We start from the raw sequence: 20,113 nt of genomic DNA, 5'->3' as shown, positions 1-20,113 counted from the left end.
CACCCTCACCACCTCCTGTCTTAACTCTAGTAGCCTTCTCTCTAGCCTGCCTGATACATATTGTCCCCATCTTCTCTTCAATCCATTCAAAACATAGCTGTTAAGAGGAGCTCATCCTCGGCCAGTGGGATTAGTCTTTCTTACAGAGCTCAGGAGCTATCCCAGGAGAAAAGGGAGGTGCCTCTCTTGATGAGTTCAGGTACTATGACAGGAGGAGGAATGCAGAGAGGGAGCCTCTCTCTTAAAGAGCTCAGGACCTTCCTCAGAAAGAGGGAGTGAGAGCTTCTACCGCAGACTTGAAGAGGACAAGATGGAGAAGGAGCCCCTCCTGTGGCTTGCAGGAAAAGATTAAGAGAGGGAGAGAACAAGCCATTTCTCCTTCTCCCATCCTTAAAACCCTGCACTCACTAATGGTGAGCAGGATAACTATTCTTGCTAATGGCTTGCTAGATGATATCTTGGGGGTTGCCTATAGTAATAGATTCTCAATTTATTTTTCTGATCTCCAAGGTTGAGAGCTCTTTTTTCCTTCTTCAGCTCTGACACAAATGATATACTATTTTACCGTTCTTGGGCCCTGTCTGACTGAATTTAGAATGTATGAAAAATGGCTGTGAAAACAGGTCCCTCACGGCATTGCCACGGTCATTTCTACCTGCTGCTTTGGAGGCAAAAAAGCTTGATTTTGAAATGTGAATCATATTTTTAATTAAAGCTATGAAAAAGCCTGGCATCAGAGCCATAGGCAGTAATAAGAGGAAATACTTTAAGTTATAAAGAGTGAAGGATATGGAGTCTCAGAAATTCATGTACAGTTTTTGAAAGACTGTTACCTCAACTAAAGATATCATAGGTCCATGAATTAAAGTAATTTGGAAGGATTGGTTCCTGACTTTTCTCCGTGTATCTATTGAATATACGGTACTCTGGAACCTTGAGTCAATGTGTCCTCTTGTTTTCTCACCATCATATTGCTGAAATAGCTTATTTTATCCTTCTTGCTGTAGGAAGGGATGTTGGTAGTTCAGCAGGTGGTTTTTACTTTTGAGTCAGTATTGAACCAATACTCCAGTATGGTGCACTCTGCTGTTGCAAATTCTGTTTTCCAGATGACCTGAGCTAATTGTGCTCATTAAAGAATTCCTGTCATGTTTGCAAGAATACAGGTATTACTCAGGAAACTTCACTCTGCCTACCTAATTTCTCCCTGCAATTTCAACTGGATACAGTAGTCACGTCCTGTCTGACTGCTGAATAATATTGTTGTGCGCTGTTAAATGACTGAATTCCATCACAGGGGTGGATGCACTTTGTTGCTGAGTGAAGTGATCCCAGTATTTATGTGTATAATAGCTTCTTTGTAAAGTATTTTGGGTCCTTTGGGTCCTTTGGGATAATAATAATAATCCCTAGCTCTTTTATCATGCTTTTTATCCTTTATGCTCAAAACACTTTACAAAGTTTGACAAATCATTATCCCCATTTTACAGATGTGGAAACTGAGACACAGAGAGGGGACATGACTTGCCAAGGTCATTGAGCAGGCCAGTGACAGAGCTGGGAATAGAAATCCAGGGTTCTAGAGTCTTCATTCAGTGCTCTCTCCCCTAGGTCACACAGCTTCCCCACTAGGTCACATGAAAAGTGTTAGTTAATAAATAAAATAAATAAATAAAATATTCTGAGTAAGAAAAGTGATTAAAGTGATGAAAAATAAATATGTTTATTAATATCGTGTCACATTTTACTTCTAAAAACTTAGAAGGATCTATCCATTATTATGTACCATTGCAGCTACTATATGTGCCGGTCTGGTGGATGCAGCAAAAAGAACAAAGTATGTAAGGTATAAATACTGGCCAGACCCAGAGAACAACATGATTGCTATATGGCAAAAGAATTAAGGATTACATGAAGTGTCATAAATTAGTGGGTATATTAACTAGTATGATATACAAAACTCATGATTTGTCCTTTTTACTTTAATGCATTTGTTGTCTATACAGTATTTATATGCTGAAAAAATAATAATTTGATAAAATGGTCTGTTATCTGGGTTTTTATTTCAGATGCTGCTCGTTTAATGTGGTTTGAAAGACTCTATGTGTGGCTTCAGTGTTTTGAAAAATACATCTTGTATCCAGCAATAATATTGAATGCCCTCACCATTGATGCTTTTTCTATTAGTAAATACAAGAGACTTGGTACACAGTAAGTTGATTATAGTTCATAGTACATGATTCATAGATTTAAGACTACTCACATTCAGACTAATGTTCAAAAGATGAAGCTCATGGCGTATAGGTCCATCAATGGCTATTAGCCAAGATGGTCAGGGACACAACCCCATGATCTAGGTGTCCCTAAACCTCTGACTTCCAGAAGCTGGGGACTGAATGACAGCAATTCGATAATTGCTCTTTCCTGTTGCTTCAGAGGGAATAGTGTGGCACTGGCCACTGTCGGAAGACAGGATATTGGGCTAGGTGGGCCACTGGTCTGACCCAGTATGGCCATTCTTATGTTCTTATGAAGTTTAATGTTGCGTAAATGAGTCTGGTTATTTGTGTCAATTTGGTTTTGTGCTATTAATGAATAACAATAAATACAAAATGCTATCATTATTGGCTCTGTTAAAGGACAATTCAAACTGCCTTAAACTATGATAAAGGAAATGCTATTGGTACTGCAGCAAACATTATTGAGGCTAGAGAGATTTAAATTTATATAGAGAGATTAAAAAATTAAATATGTATAGCATGCTCAAATGACAGCTAAAACTAGGAAATATTATACCAGGCTGCAGGTGTTCAAAGGGTATAAACTCCTTGGGAGTAACCAGGATTAATGAGATGAAATGAGAAATCTAGGTTGGATATCAGGGAACTGTAAAGTTTATTAGACTGTGGAAAAGTCTCTCAGAGGAGGTGTCACAGGCTTCATTACTAGAGTCATTGAAGGCTAGGTTGGACAAAGCCTTCAAGAATGTAGAGTGCAGAACTATCCTGAATTAGCAGGGATATGATCAGGAAAACAGTATAAGCTTTTTCCATGTCTAACCTCTGTGATTCTAATTAAAACTAAATGTTGCTGATCCACAGTATTATAGTATGTTCTTTGAAGACAGCCTTTTGTGGTGGCAGTTTTTGCTTGATGACCTACAAACTGCTGTGAGATTCAGTGGTATTGTAGTGATTGCAATGTCCTCACTGAGCAGAATTAGTACAGAGCCTTTTTCAGTACTATAGTAATTTAAATTGTTAAAAAACTGGCCTGTGTTCAGGAACAAAGATCCATTACAAATGGAGCATTTTATTTCCTGTATTCAGATTGTCTGGATGTTCATTTTTAAAATCAGATTATTTTTAACTTGGATGTAGTGAAAAACTATTTATTATTAATAATAATAATTTCTATGACACTAGCATGTAGAGGCTCCAGACCCATGATTCATGGGACTGTACAGACATATACCGAAAGAGGGTTCTGGTCCTAAAGAGCTTACATTCTAAATTAGAGCTTACATTATAAATAAACTATATCAACTTTTGTACAGGAGCATATGGCAACATTTTCAAAAATACCTATTTTCAGAAGTGACATAGGCACTTAAGAAGCTAAGTCTCATTGAATGTAAATGGGATTTAAGCTTCTAAGTTTCTTAGGCATGTTTTGAAAATTTTACCTGAAATATAGTACAGCTCACTCTCATAGATGTCGTAGTTCTGCAGGTCAAGCAGAACTAAAAAGTAGCCAAATGTTAGTTGTCATCAGATATATTTCTGAATCCACTGGAGGATCAGATGTGTTGAGTAAGAAGATATTATTTTACATAGTAACTTTTCAGAGCAGAATTGCAACCCCAGCTGTTCAAAAATCATGATTCAGACCCCCCAAAATCATGAGATTTTAAAAAGTAATCATATTTGGGTCTGCCTTCTGATAGTTTAACCTTTAGGAGAATGCCACCAGTCCCCAATGTAGGTGTGTTTAAAATCATCTCAGATTTTAAATTCACACGTTGAAGACACACTTAACAATGCAGGTCCTGACTACTGCTCAGAGAGGACTCATTTTTTCTTATCCCATTTGGTGTGGAGAGCTGTCTCTTCTCTAACTTGACAGAATACTTAGAGAGGAGGATAGTGGGGATAGAATGGCAGCTACCCCACACATGTTCTTTTTCCATGCTTTTCCATGTGGCCCCTCTGTTCGCTTGCCTCCCTGTATTTCCTTCCCTTTCCCCTCACTGTTTCCCACCCTTCACATTCCCTGGTACCCCTTTTTCCTCCTGCACTCCATGTTCCCAGGCATCCCCTCAGCCTGGCTTATTTCTCTGTACTCCCCTTCAGTCAGCCTCTTGCACATCATAATCCCCTGCAACTCTCTCAGTTTACCTAATTCTCCCCATGCTCCTCTGACTCCTCATGATCCTACCACAGTCTCCTGCCCTACATTCTCATTCCTGGCACCTCCCCATTCTTATATCCTTCCTTGCCCTCACCTAATGACTAAGGGGTCTCCCTTAGTCCCTGAAGGCAGTGTGGCTCAGCCCTCATTGAAGGCAGTGGGAGATGATGACCATTTAAGTTTTGTGGATTTTAAGGCCAGAAGAGACTGTTATAATCATCTAGTCTGACCTCTTGCGTAAAATACTGCATAGAACCGTGCCCAGTAATTCTTGCACCAAACCCGTAACTTCTGTTTGAGCTATAGCATATCTTTTAGGACATCCAGTTTTACCTTGAAGTGATAGTGTGATCCACTACATCTCTAGGTTAGTTGTTCCAGTGGCTAAGTACCTTCACCGTTGAGGGATAATGGCAAAACTGCACAAGTCTGAATACAGAAATCACATCATAAGAAAAAGAAAAAAAATTCCAGACATTGCACGACTTGCAATAAAATCATTAGAATTGTTCAGATAGTTGGACCTTGTAATCTGAAAATTGAGATCAACTTGTATTACTCAAGAAATTGAGACGAAGAATTAGCTATCTTCAGTTTTTATCTGACTTTTGCAAAACATATGTGAGGACGAAGTGCAGAAACTGCCAAATGTGGGTACCACATACATATTTTTAAATCATTATTTTTAAAGAAGTTTCTTTGGGAGGATTTAGGGCTCCCCAGAGCCTCTAGCACCAAACAAGGATAAAGTATTGTTTCTTAGAACCTTAAATCCCATTTACATTCAATGAGACTTAGCTTCTTACAGCCCTGGCTCATGAAACTTTACACAGGGCACCTGGACAGCAGCAAGGAGCGTTTTAACAACAGGCTGAGCAGGTGCCACAGGGTAGTTGAATGTGCCTTTGGCCATTTGAAAAGTCGCTGGAGGTGTCTCAGTGGCAGGCTAGACCTTACTGAGGATAATATTCCTGTAGTCATAGCGGCGTGCTGCACTTTGCATAATCTGTGTGAATCTAAGGATATTCAGGTGTGGAGCACTGAGGCAGAGCGCTTGGCTATGCAGTTTGAACAACCAGATGCTAGGGCTGTCAGAGGAGCCCAGAGGGCTGCTATTAACATCAGAGAGGCTTTGACGAACCGCTTTGACAGTGAGGGGCAGGAACACATGTCTGCTTTAGAGTTGCTTCCCTGGGGCATCCATGTACAATTCTGGGGCCCAAGATCCATGCAACACAATGCTTTAGAAGCCTGTTCCCAAGAGTGAATTGATTGCTATACGCTTTTGTGGAACACAGAATTAAAATGCTATACCATTGAATACCTTAGCCTTTATTTATTGTTAAAAAGGGTAAAACCTCACAACTGTGTGTAGCTCCAGCTATCATTGTGCAAGCTGTGAGCTGGGGTGGAGTGATGGGGAAACTCAGGAGTGCTGTGGAGTGAAAAGGAATGTCTGGGCAGAAGAGGGGGGTGGGGTTGGCAAAGAATTGTGCATGTGCAGCTGTATCAGAGACTTGAGCATCTCTGTCTGATCTCCATAACTTTTATCATCCACTCTGTCGCTTGCCTAGCAAATGCAGCATTCTCTTTTCTATCCTGACTTCCGGCTTCCCAGCACTCTTTGTGTTCCCTGGTCTGTCTCTCATCATGCTGCAGCACCTCCCGAAACATGTCTCCTTTGCTGCGCTGAGGGTTCTTCCTTCTGCCGAAGCCAGTTGGCATGGGTGCATGTTGTGTTCCTCAAGGTCTGTGCTGAACAGAAGAGGGATTGTTACATTCCAGCAAACGATTGAAACATTTCAGTAACAAGGGCCTTTTGCTAGTAGAAATCACTTTCTCTCTGAGACTCTAGGTAGGCACACAGCTCTGCCAACACCCCAATCATGGTGAGTGTCGGGAGTGGGGGGAAGGCGGTTGTGCTTACGGACAAAAAGGTCTCGGCTTGCAGGGGAGCTTTTCAGGGAACTCATTCTAAAATTATCACACACGTTTTCACGCAAGCATGCAGTAGTTGTGCCCTGGTTTCCCTGGTTACCTGCACCAGCGAGATGTCAGCCAGCAGGTTGGCTGCCTGACATCTCGCTGCTGCAGGTAACCAGGGAAACCAGGGCACAACTACTGCATGCTTGCGGCTTTCACCCCGGTCTATATGCAGCTCAGCTATGTGCCGCTTTGGTCCCAGCTCCAGTGATTGCTAGATGGCATGTTACAGTTTCCTACAATGGGGGAACTAACAAGGCTGCAATCCCTTGGAATCTGCGGCAGAGGATTAACAAGTACCTCTTGGAAACTTTCCAGAGCCTCTCTCTGGAGGATTCCCTTCAGGTCTCGATGTTCATTGACACCCTGCTTGGCCGTTCAGATTAGCTACACAGGGCAATGTCCAGCTCACAGAAAACACTACTTCCCTCCCACTTTTTGATTCCCTACACAAGCCACAGCAACTTATGTGGTATCTTATCTGCTTTCTGCTCCTTGTTGAGCACTTCTGGAGTGGAGAAAAGTTCCTGGCTACCTGCCCCACCGGCTGACCCCGCTGGGACCTCCACATCCTCCTCTAGCTCGACTTCTTCATCCAGAATTTCAGCCTCCGGGTTACCCCCTCTTTCTGCTCCCTCCGAAGTATCCACAGGGCTATCAGCGATGGAGGTGGGGTCACCACCGAGGATAGCATTCCGCTCCTTATAGAAGCGCCAGGTCTTAGATGCAGCACCGGAGTGATGGTTTGCCACCCGCGCCTTATGGTACGCCTGCCTCAGCTCCTTTTGTCTTCACTCTGCACTGCTGCGCGTCCCGATCACAGCCCTTTAAACACAAGCCTCGAGAAATTTGTCCGTATGTGTCCCAATTCCTAGGGGTCACTCGCAGCTGCGACTGAACAGACGCCTCTCCCCATAAACTGATCAGATCCAGTAACTCGGCAGTGGTCCAAGCGGGAGTGCGTGTGGTGCGATAGCCAGCCTTGCTCACCTGGGAAGCTCATCTGGGAAGCCAGCAAGCAGGAAATGAGATTTAGAATTCCCGGGACTTGCAAGGGGGAGGGGGCGGGTTGGCTGCAGAGCAGCGCAGTTCCAATTGCTGACCAGAGCGGCAGCATGGGGCTTGTGGGGCACTTTCTGGAGGCCGATAAAATCAGAAAAAAAAGCTGTGGTGTCTACACGGGCTGTCTGTCGACAATAAAGGGAAGGGAAAAGACAAAAGTCTCTCGCAGGTGTGGAAGTTTTTTTGTCACCAAAACTGGGCGGATTTTTTTTTTTTCTAAAAAAGTCACATTGCAGTGTGTACGCTATCGCTGTTTTGTCGCCAAAAACTGCCTTTTGGCGACAAAACTTGCCAGTGTAGACAAGCCCTCTGGGGGGCAGGAGCCAACCCCAGCACCAAATATCTGTCTGGGTTTGGACCTGCTCGGTGTTAACAACACCTCCTTAACTGCACCAAAACCTGGTTGCTAGGCAAAAGGGCTTGAAAGAGTCTCGGCAAAAGGGCTTGAAAGAGTCTCAGCAAAGCAGCCAGCAGGGCTATCATCTCCTGCACAGGCAGGGTAGCCCTGGAGTCTTTGTTTCTTTAGACTTCTTATTACAAAGGGCTGTATTATCTCTCCGTTCTTGGCTACATACTCTCCAGGAAGAAGAATGTCGTGTATATGGTAGCTTAAAGAAGAGGAAGTTACTTTCCATGCCTGTAATTCTACTTTTAAGACATCATCTTGCAAGATTCTCATTCACTTGTCCATCTCCCCTCAGAATTTGGAGGGATGTTTTTTGAGGCAATGTGTTTTTGCAATTTCATCTTGTTGTTCCTATCTGGCTGGATGTATTTGACTTTTCTAATTGCATCTGTTTTTTCTATTTAAAAAATGGAATTGCTCTGTGTGTGTGTGTGTGTGTGTGTGTGTGTGTATTTAAAAAATGGAATTGGTGTGTGTGTAGGGGGTGGGGAAGAGATGATGGGCAGGGGTTGGAGCCCTTGCTTCCGGCACTGTCAGAAACTGACTGAATGTTTCAGAACCAAAGGGAGTGGTGGTTGGTGGTGCATATTGGACAGTCTGGGGCAGCTTACCATGTTGCCTGCTACTGTCACTGCCTCAAAAGGTTAAACAACAACAGCAAAAAGAGGTCACTCTGAGCTAGGGCAGTTGTACCATGCTTCCACTGGGAGCGTAAGAAAACCCCCACCGCCCCCCAAAATAGAATCCTGTGTGGCAATATCTTTAAAGAGACAGAATTACCAGAAAGCAATGTTCCCTTATCCTCTAGCAAGAGATATGATCGTAAAACTCCTTTCTGACTGAAATTTTGTGGATATTAGATGGGCATAAATATCGACCTGATCAGGAAAAGGGTCTTTCAGTTGCTTATGTTGCTCTGTGATTTTATGGCTGTCCCCATTAAAATCTTCCTCACTGCCGCCAAGAATTTTGTTGTTCTTGATGAACATCAAATCCGAAAAATGTTCTCAACCCACTGGGGATGTTCTAAGACGGTCAAAAACACTTTATTGTAGTCCCTAGTTTTGCATTCAGAAATCCAAATGAAATTGAAAGAATTTCTGACAGGGGAAGAAATGAGGTCTTTTGGCATTTCATTCAGGCAGTGATGACGAGGTGATCTTTTTGAGTGGCTTGAACTCAAATCAAGTTGGATCTGCATTAAGAATGCAGTGAATAAATGCCACAAAAAATAAAATAAACTTGGAATTGCACAAACTGTGAGCCTTAAAATGACAAAAACGCACCACTCCATTTAGAACTTTCTGAGCTGTCAATTACCAGATGCTGTCGCAAGTATTCTGTTGTTTTGTAATTGACATGGAGAATTATTTTCAGCATTTTACAAATACTGGGTTTGATTCATCACTGGACCAGCCTAAAGTTGGGTAACATGGTGGTGATTCACACTTATTGCCTGTAGTTGGTAACAAGCTGCTTTCTAATATAAAGCTGTATAAATTGTAGTGTTATAAATTAATGGTGCCAGACTTAAGTCACAAGTTGAAAATTTATTTTAGGGATTTTATTTAATTATATTTTTATTATGTTATAAGGTACTTACTACAATAATGGAAGCTACTCTTATAATACATAATTGTTCCTGTGTTACAGCTCTGTAAGTACTCTAGAGATATGTAATGCTAGCAATGTAAAACTGTGCTGTGGCAGATGGATTAAATAAACACGATTATTAAAACAAAAACTAGTATTAATATAAAAATAAATTAACTGTATGTGTAGCTAGATGTATCAATCAAGAGTAGGTCTGATATGGTTATTCATGTTCATTAGTTATAGTCTAATTGTTTTTGTTATGTTAACTTGATTAGGTTTTCTTTTCCCTCACTCTCACAGCTGTGATATTTTCCTGATAACAATTGCTGGGATGAAGCTGCTCCGATCCTCATTCTGTAATCCGGTTCATCAATTTGTTACTTTGAGCTTTACTGTAATCTTTTTCCAATTTGACTACAGAGATATCTCAGAGAATTTCTTGCTGGATTTTTTCATGATGTCCATTGTGTTTCACAAGGCAAGTTTACAAACACCATTGTTTTCTTGATATAAAATGTTTTCATAGTTTGAATTATCTTTCCAGTGTCACTGCATTTATAAATGGCTGGAATATCTTTTTTAAATATAATTGTTATAATATCATTTTAACAGAAGCAGGCCATTGGTATCACAGAAAAAAATCTCAGTGGTGGATAAAATCAATAGTTTTTAAGTTAAATGTATTTTCTGTTTCTGTATGAAACTTCATATTTACTTCTTTGTTCGCATGATGCTACAGAAGTTCACAATTTAGATTTTTTAAGAATAGAGTCATAAATGACTTGAAAGAGGCCTTTTGAGCCATTAGTGCAGGGTTGCCTTTGTATTAATTGCATGAGTGTTTTTATATAGTCTTCCTTTGAAAGCCTCTGGTGTTTGACTCAACAATTTCCTTTGGGAAATGAGTCCAATAGCTAATCATCCTTATTATAAGAAATGTTTTCCTAATGTCTGACTTAAATTTTTCCTACCTTAGTTTCAGGCCATTATCCTTGTTATACAGTGCTTAACCTTAAACTCAAGCTTCTTCTTTACTTTTACAGTATTAATTCTGAAGTGTCATGGACTCTTATCATATTTCCTCTCTCTTTTTTTCCCTGAGTTATACATACAGTCTTAAAACTCTTTTCATAATTCCAGATTGTACCCTAATTCATGACCTGTGCAGCTCCTCTCAAATCAAAATTAGGTTAAATTGACATGGTGCTAAAATACCAGAAATTGTTTGAATTTTGTCTACACTAGGGCTCCCACCAGTGCTAATAATGATTATCTACTTTTTTTTTTTTTAAATGCAGTCACCTATCACTATGGTATATGAGTCCTGATACAACTGGGCCTAGTAGTAGCACTGGTGAGAATATTTTTTTGCTTTACCCTAGTATAGACATATCCTCAGTGTGATCCAGCTAAACTGCCACATCTCTGAGAGGAGAAAGGCATGATACCATGGTTAACTTTAACAAATGTGGCACAGAGATCCAACAATATAAGTATGGATGCCAGCCATCGCTGCAGCCAGTGCTGTCTCTATTCCATGTCCTAATCTGAAGGTTTACTGGGAAAAGTCCAGGATATTGACACTATCTAGAATAGATGGAGTTGGAGGGCCTTTGTCGAGCTTCTCAATTAGCTTGCTCAGAAGTGAGAGCTGGGTTTCTGTGTGGTAATTGGAGAGGTTGGTTGTGTTGAGTGACATTTTTAAGTACTAGCTGGATTATGGTGTGCTCTATGGGAGGTGGTAGGTTTCTCTTCTCAAAGGAGATTGTTGTTGATCTTGGTTAATAGAAATCCTAGGTGCTCTTAACTTTTTCACTAGCTAAAAAGAGCAAGGCGGATCCAGAGTTGCAGATGATGGCTTGGCTGCTGCAGTAAGTGCTGCCCTCTGAAAAGGAGGCCCCTTTAAGATATCTCAGATTGGGCACTCAGAATCAGTAGTTACTTTTGAAAATCGCCATGTCACAATTTTCTGTTGAAAGCTGCATATTTGTGGCTGTGGGTGATGTGGAGGTTTTTTGCTGTTTGTTTTTAAATTTGACTATTTGAAGCTGTTGTGAGATTTGGAATGTTAGCCTTGGAGGACATGGATTAGTGAGGAGAGTAAGAGTGAGATAATCAAAGGTGCATGGTAAATTAAATGTAGCCTATCACACTGTGTGTTTTTATGGGAGGCTTGATATGGTAAAGTCTACGGTATTGGGCTGAAGTTATGTATTCTAGACATGATTAAGAGTCTAGCTAAGCAGGCTCATAACCAGGGTGGGGCAAGCAGGGCAGCCGCCCAGGGTGCAAAGCCAAGGGGGTGGGTAAAAATGATGGGAAATGGTAGGGGGCGCAAATATGCTTGCTCGCCCTGAGTGCTAAAATGCCTAGTTACATCACTGAACTATATCATAGGTCTTCTGGCTTTTCCAAATCTCAGTAAACCTGAAATTTCTCAGGTCATCAGTTCAGCAGGTGAACCTGGCTTTGTGATATTTTAAAAAATTAAAATAAAATGGCTGAATTATTTATATTAGAAAACCACACGCATAGTTACACAATGGTCATTAAAACAACTCTGAAAAATAGGATTAAGGATGGTATTAATTAAGCACATATTTTAATGCTAATTAAACTATGAACTTTTATTAGTTCTAAAAATTGTATGGACCTTTCTTATAGAATCTCATTACTTTGGGGCTAAAGATAACATATAAAGATGCTGTAGGAATTTCTCCACACAGTCAGCTTTAAACAGACTGTATCCCAGCTCTGTTCTTGAAAGTTTTGTGGTCTGTACAGCTTCAGCAACAAGAGAAGCTGACAGCTTCAATCAGTGCACAGTTCAGTAATCTCAATGTTCACAGCTATTTAAAAAAAAAATAGAAAACAAGTTCTTATTACCACCACCTTTGCCTGTGCAGAACTAACTCATAAAATGGCAGTTCAGATCCACTTACTCATTGTAGGTGTGAGGTTTCCACTGTCTGATAATGGAACTCTAAGCATTATGTCTTAAATTATCATCAGAATGATTGTTTGAGCAGAGTTACTGTACAAGAGAGCATGCATGCCCTCTAAGTGATGCTGCAGGGAGCACTGATCAATTTCTCTTCTGCCAGACGCTGCAGGAAACTACATTTAAACTTGACAGACATTCGCAATTTTGTTAGTTGTTCCTTAGGCAGGCTTCTGTTGAACAAGCTCCACTAGTAATGTCAGATAGATTATCTCTGAATCTCCTAGTGATTGTATTTCTTCCCTCTTCCCCCCATCATGATGCTAGTAATGTAATCCATTCAAATCAGAGAATTCAAATCAATATGACTGCTCACTGAGCAAATCAGGGCATTGCAACAAAAATGACTGCTCACAGATTTTATCCACATTTGCAAATAACCATGCCACTTGAGGTGATGCAGATAACATGAGAATTTAGTGAACTTGACTCTTGGTTTGGGGTTTTTTGGGGGTGTTCTTTTTAACCAACATGAATTTTTCAGTTCTTTGTAATTCTATTTGACTTATTAATGTCACATGACTAATTTACTACTCTTTTGAAGGCATTTACTCTCATCTAAATTGTGTATAAAGTTGTAGAATTTAAAAGTTTTTAATATTAAAACGGGTTAGAAATACACGAAATGAGTACACCATGTTGGGTTTCAAATTGCCGTGGAAAAGGAACAAGGTCATGTTTAGAGCAGCTTATTTAATTTTAATAAATGACTGAAGCTTTCATTGAACTAGGATAGGGGGTTCTCAGCCTTTTTTATACTGTGAACCTACATTAGCTACTCACAAACTGTCCTCCTCAGACATATCCAAATGCATCCATTGCAAGTCTTTAAATCAAGATAGGTTGTCTTTTTAAAAGATCTGCTATCAAAGAAAAGTTATGGGCTTGATATAAAAGTTACTGGATGAGGTTCTTTGGTCTGTCCTATGCAAAAGGTCAGACTAGATGATCATGATGGTCCCTTCTAGCCTTAAAATCTACAAATTTATGAAATCACTTCAAATGAACCACCACTTCTCCCAGGGCTTCTTAGAAGGCATCCTGAGTATCCATCTGACAGCTTATGGGGTGCTCATGTTATCTGAAAAGAAATAGTTACAAAGAGCTGAGAAAATGCTCTTCAGTGATAAGGCAAAGATGAAATGGGAACAAAAATTGAATGTGTTTCACCTTCAACTTCTCAGCATGTTAGAGGGATCAGCATTGAGGACCATAATCAGATGAAAATTGGAAGATTATTCAGTTTCTGGGAGGAAGGTGACAGATGAACTATTTGTGGATATTAGAGAGGAAGGTCTGTTCTTCCATCTCTGTGCAATCCATCGATCAATCGCTTAACTGAGTTAAGCCAGAGAAAATCACAATGTGGATAATACACATAGTTTACCCCCCACCTCTTCCCACAAACACATCACAAATGGAATTCACTCAGTACAGCTCCCTTTGACAGCCATTCAGCTATGGGAGTTGGTACAAAAGGAAGCTGCAAATTTCGGCTGAAAAAGCCAAGGAAGAAAGGGATAAATTTGGTAGTGTGATGAACCCATGAGGGTGCTCTCACAAGCAACCAAGGCCATAAGCCAAGTACAGGTGTAATGCCACGAGGGATGATGGGAATGGAAATGCTTACCCAGCACCCTTACTGTTTGTTAAAGGTGTAGCTTGTGCTCCCCCCAATGCAGTTGTGCACCAGTAAACTGCTGTGTGGCAAGTGGGACCACAATCTGTACAAGTGTCTGTGCAAACCTCTTCTGGAGCCCTGAATGCTGAAGTCAGCCCTAGCACCCACCCTGGAGCTCAGAGGGTGAACACTTTTAGTATGGCTGCATTGATACAAGAATACTGGGGTCCCCTCCACTCTTCATTCTGTGCACCTAGATTAGTAGATTCCAAGGCCAGAAAGGACCACTGTGATAATCTAGGACAGTGGTGGGCAACCTGCGGACCGCAGTTTGCCCACCACTGATCTAGGATCACTTCCTGTATAATACAGGACGTAGAAGTTCTCCAAAATAATTCCGAGAGCATATCGTCTAGAAAAATATCCAATCTTGGTTTAAAAATGGTCAGTGAGGGGGAAATCTGCTATGCTTCTGGGTTAATTATTCCAATGGTTAATTACTTTCACCATTAAAATTTTACGCCTTATTTCCAGTCTGAATTTGTGTAGCTTTAACTTCCAGCCATTGGATCATGTTATATCTTTCTCTGCTAGATTGAAGAGCCCATTATTAAATATTTGTTTGCCATGTAGGTACTTGTAACTATGATGAAGTCATCCCTCTTAACCTTTTCTTTATTAAGCTAAATAGATTGAGCTCTTTAAATCTATCACTGTAAGGCATGGTTTCTAATCTTGTAATCATTCTTGTGGCTCTTCTATGAACCCTCTCCAATTTATCAACATCCTTCCTGAATTGTGGGCACCAGCAGCAGCAGTCACACCGGTGCCAAATATAGAGGTAAAATAACCTTTCTACTCCTTCTCAAGATTGCCCTGTTTATGCGTCTGTGACATTCCAGGGTGCAATCCAGTCCAGTGAGGGGCTGTGTCACCCTTACTCTGCAACTTGGGGTGCCTCTCAGTGCTTTGCTGCTGTAGTTCCCACATGTGCCACTCACAAACAGCCAAACAGTGTGCAGGTCACTCCGTCAGTGTATAGCCACAGCCCTTGTCCAGAAATTCTGACCTTAACAGCCTGTCTGCAAACACCACCACATTCTGCCTTCCAGCAGCCTTGGCAACTATTTGCAGGATGACCCCAACACACTCCCAGTCTTGGATTCCCTCCCCATCCCCAAAACACTCCCTGTGTTCTGCACTGTCTAGCCCTCTCCTGGAATTCAGATCTATTAGATCAGTAGTTCTCAAACTTTTGTACCGGTTACCCTTTCACATAGCAAACCTCTGAGTGCGACCCCCCCCTTATAAATTAAAAACACTTTTTTATATATTTAACACCATTATAAATGCTGGATGCAAAGCAGGGTTTAGGGTGGAGGCTGGCAGCTCGCGACCCCCTGAGGGGTCCCGACCCCCAGTTTGAGAACCTCTGTATTAGATCCATTGCCCCTTCAAGGGGATCAACATACAACAGTCTGCTGTCTTAAATGAAGTTACCCAAACAGTTCGTAACACTGGATTAGTTTTAATTAAAGAATAAAACAAATAACAATAAAGAGAGTTTTAAGTGAGTTCAAGTATAAATAGGGCCCTACCAAATTCACGCCTGAAAAACGCATCACAGACCGTGAAATCTGGTCTCCCCCGTGAAATCTGATCTTTTGTGTATTTTTACCGTATACTATACCAATTTCACGGGGGAAACCAGCGTTTCTCAAACAGAAGGTCCTGACCCAAAAGAGGATTGGGGGGGGTTGCAAGGTTATTATAAGGGAGTCATGGTATTGCTACCTTTACTTCTGCACCGCCCTCAGAGCGAGGTGGCCGGAGAGCAGTGGCTATTGGCTGGGCGCCCAGCTCTGAAGACAGCACCCCACCAGCAGCAGCACAGAAGTAAGGGTAGCAATATCATATCATGCCACTCTTAGTTTTGTGCTGCTGTTGGCAGTGGTGTTCAGAGCCGAGATCCCGGCCAGCAGCTGCCACTCTCCGGCCACCCAGCTCTGAAGGCAGCACTACCAGCATCAGCGGTGCAGAAGTAAGGGTGGCAATACCAAGACCCCTGCCCCCTTCAATAACCTTGCAAACCCCCCCCCCCACACACACACACACCCCTCCCACAACTCTCTTTTGGATCAGGACCCCTATAGTTACAACACTGTGAAATTTCAGATTTAAATATATGAAATTTATCATTTTTAAAATCCTATGACTGTGAAATTGACCAAAATGGACCGTGAGTTTGGTAGGGCCCTAAGTATAAGGCATCGAGTCAGAGATGGTTACAAGAGCAATAAAGATAAAACCTTTCTAAACTTAACAAATTCACTTGGTTCAAGGTGAAGTTCTTACCACATGCTTCCAGCAACAGGGCTGACCAAATTTCAGGTCAGGATCTGCTCCCAAAGACTGTTTCGTTTATCTTCTTAGGTGAAAGAGAGAGAGATGGATAGGGAGAGAGAGAACTTGGGGTGTTTTTGCCCCTCACTTTTGTAGTTCAGTTACCTTTTGAAATATATTTTCCTGAGGGTAACAGCTAGTTAAAGTTATTCAAGCAATCAATAAGGTGACATGGTGTCTGGTGGTGACAGAGAATGCATGCTGTTTCTTCTCACTTCTGTTTGCTGAAATGCAGATTTCCTTGTCTCCTGTCTTCCCCCTCGCGCTGTCTGAGGACCCTGTTTACAACTTATATGTAAATTAGGTAAACACACATTTCTTTGTTTAGGACCTGCTTGACCTGACCGGTCCTACCTAATCTGGGCTGTGTGGGTTTGAACGTGTGTCACCAGTATCAATCAGGGGGAATTAATAACTTAACATATAATGTTGCTACACACATTTTACCATGATATTATTGACCAGCAAGTTATTAGTTTTCAAATAATATCACAGGGCATATTCTGTACAAAGATTAGTACAGTGGTGCATAGGCTGGGACTACAGGAGTGCATTCAGTCACAGCATTCCAGGATTGCATTAGCTCTTTTGGCCACGGTGTCACATTGGGAGCTCATGTTCAACTGATTATCCACCATGACCCCCAAATCCTTTTCAGAGTCACTGCTTCCCAGGATAGAGTCCCCCGTTGTATAAGGACCATCTGCTTTCTTTGTTCCTATATGTACGTTGACGTTTAGCCATATTAAAAGATGTATTGTTTGCTTGCTTCCATTTTACCAATTGATCCAGATCTCTCTGAATCAATGACCTATCCTTTTCATTATTTACCACCTGTACCAGGAAGCCATAATTTGGCCCTTAGTGTACATACTCTATGCGGTGGTTTGGTTGTATATATAAATCATATCCGGGCAAATTAGTAGCCTGCTCTATGGGATGTGATTAGTAGAGCTCCTAGTAGGGTACATTAACTCTTCTGAGCACTCACTGTGGGGCTGCTGGAGGACACTGCACTTACCATTGACCTGTCTTCTCCTTCCCTTCCTTATTTGCAGATCTTGGACCCAGTAGAGATCCCTCTGTAGGGCCCTAGGAAGAGGAGAGGTAAAGGGGGCATCCCTCCCAATGTGACAGTGCGTAGAGAATTTTAAAAAATTGCTTTCTTCTAATGCTGAAGCAGAAACTTAACTAGAATAAAGAAAACAGTATTATCATGCCTCTCTCTCTCTCTCTCTCTCTCTCTCTCACTGAAGAGCTGCTTCTTAGAACCTTCCCAGCCTCTCTCTCTCCTGCCTGGCTTCCAGCTGCAGATTTAAGACAACTATATGCACATCTGTGCTGCCTTCTCCCTTTTTTCTATATAAGCAATCTTTTAAAAAGAGTTAGTATTTTAAAACAAATTAAAGATTCAGGTGCTCTAACCAGCTTCACCTCTTGTACCAATTTGGCCACTTTCTGGTCTTGAGGAACATTTGGTACAGTTAATTCACCTGGATTATCAAATTCCAAAAGAGACAGACTCCTGTTTAAGAGGTTTATGGCTCTTCTCAACAGGTTTATCTCCTTGAAAGCTATTGTAATAGTACTATTGCTACTAGAATCACAGAATTCAACTGGCTTTGGAAGCTAAGGTGCTGCTTATTTCTTCTATACTGAGTATCTTGATCAGTATTTACCATATAGGATCTTAGTGTATCTCCTGGATCATGCTTGGTTAGGCTTCAGGCTGAATTTTGATAACTAAAAAGTCTGTGACCTCTTAGAATTGGGGTATCTAAGCTTCTGATACTTCTAAGCAAGGCCACTTGCTATAGGATGAAGATTTGTCTCCAAATCTGTTCTGTTCTGATCTCTTAACTCATAAGCAGCTGAGCTGGGCTCAATCCAGTGACTAATGTAGAAAGTTGCCCTATAAGCTCAGCAAAGCAACAATGGATGCTTTGGCGGGAGGATTCTCTTCACAACCTGTACTGCTGTCCATTCCCTTGTGAGTGTGGGAGCTGGCAACAATGAAAGCAGCTTGACATCATACTGTATGCCAGAAGCTTAAAATTCAGATCTGGCAAACTGGCTCATTGTCAGTTACTATTTCATTTGGAATGCCAAAATGAGAAAAGATGCCTTTTAACTTTTCTTGGCCTGTTTACTTTTGGGCCTAGTAAAAAATAGTATTTTTGTAAAACTGTCTAGCTTCCTGGTAGTCTTAAAGAAACAGTACGCACATCCTCACACACACCATCTTGCATATAGATCCTGGTGGGAATCTTCTGACCCAATGACATTAAATCTCTAATCAATAGGGTCATATCTTAGCTTTTCCTATCTTTAGTATTGTATTGACAGGCAGTCTAATGGCCTCTTAATTTGTGTGTGTGGATGAACTAATTAGCAAGATTAAAATATGAACTAATCTTATATTTTCTGATAGTCAAATTCTCTCAGGGTTCAGAATTCGTCTTTATGCATAAGACAGAGTAATCAAAGAACCAGAGCTTGTTAAATTTGCCTTCATTAACACTGCATTCATTTGCCTAAGTAGCCTTACTCCTGCTGAGTTCACTTATGGATACATTTTTCCTGTTTGATATTTCTTCTGTTTCACCCCCACACCTCCCCTGAATTTTCAGAGTAGTAACATTTTGTCACTTTTTATTTTTAATGGTTTCCTTTTTTAATATAACCTCTCTTTGCTTTAGTACCATATGTCATGTATTACTGAAAGATGATCCTCATGTCACAGCAACTCCAACTAAGAGAGCCAGGCAGTAACAACCTGCCAAACTTGTTCAGATTAGGCTTAATTCTGTAAGAATTTAACATCCTTACCATGATTCCCTCAAGGAGAGTGAAATTTATGCATATCGTCTTATTTTTCACCATTTTATGACAGTGTTATCCTTGACCATTTTCTTGCTTTGCTATAGCCCACTAATTAACATTTTGGACCTTTTGGATTGTCTTTGTGGATACAGACTACAGAACCTGTGGTTAACCTGCAAGTTTCTGTGATTTTAGTTACTAGTGTAAGACAGAATCCTGATTCTTTTCTTTTTCCCTTCCAGTTTTCAGTCCCCTTCCGTAATTCTGATCTTTCAATTAAAAGCTTCTGGCACTAAATCATTAATTCAGATTCTAATCCATTTCTGGCCTTTCATGCATACTAAAATCCAGTGTTTTAATCAGCTGTACCCTCTTAGCTCACAGCTGTTTCCTCAACTTTTTGATATCTGGCATATAAGTCCCTGATAAGACACTTTCTGTTGAGCAAAAATACCCAAGGCTACATCTGATATTTGACAGGATAATCCCTGAGTTTAACAGTTCATGTTTCCTTTTTTATATTGGAGATGTAGTTTAACTTATTTTCATTCATCCTTCCATCACTGACCTCCACATTAGACTTTTTTCCTGACACAGTCCCCGAATTTTAAGGTTTTTTTTTTTAAAAAGGAACTAAGGCAACGCATAAAAATGGGACAAACACACCATTAGCAGTATAGCGTGGTACACTTTACACACACACACTGTACTGATGAGAGTAGCAACTCTCCAGGGGAGAGAAGGTTGTTATTATGAGTGTTCTGTATCGTATTTGTCAATAGCTAAAAATTAGGTGCCAGTAGATGGC

The 20,113-nt window shown here is 41.0% G+C and overlaps 1 protein-coding gene across 2 annotated transcripts in view; it reads left to right on the top strand.

Annotated features, from left to right (window-relative positions):
* The window catches only part of PCNX2 (pecanex 2), a 221,267-nt gene that overhangs the window by 112,420 nt on the left and 88,734 nt on the right, over positions 1 to 20,113 (top strand). For both annotated transcript variants that reach the window (XM_077813415.1, XM_077813416.1), the window contains exons 20-21: positions 2,070 to 2,211; positions 9,758 to 9,935. In XM_077813415.1, the coding sequence (XP_077669541.1) occupies positions 2,070 to 2,211; positions 9,758 to 9,935 (320 nt within the window). The remainder of the gene's footprint in view (positions 1 to 2,069; positions 2,212 to 9,757; positions 9,936 to 20,113) is intronic.

The sequence above is a fragment of the Eretmochelys imbricata genome, chromosome 3, assembly GCF_965152235.1.
Source record: "Eretmochelys imbricata isolate rEreImb1 chromosome 3, rEreImb1.hap1, whole genome shotgun sequence".
Classification (NCBI taxonomy): domain Eukaryota; kingdom Metazoa; phylum Chordata; order Testudines; family Cheloniidae; genus Eretmochelys; species Eretmochelys imbricata.
The sequence above is the reverse complement of the archived record's forward strand: the minus strand, read 5'-3'. Positions and strand labels throughout refer to the sequence as shown.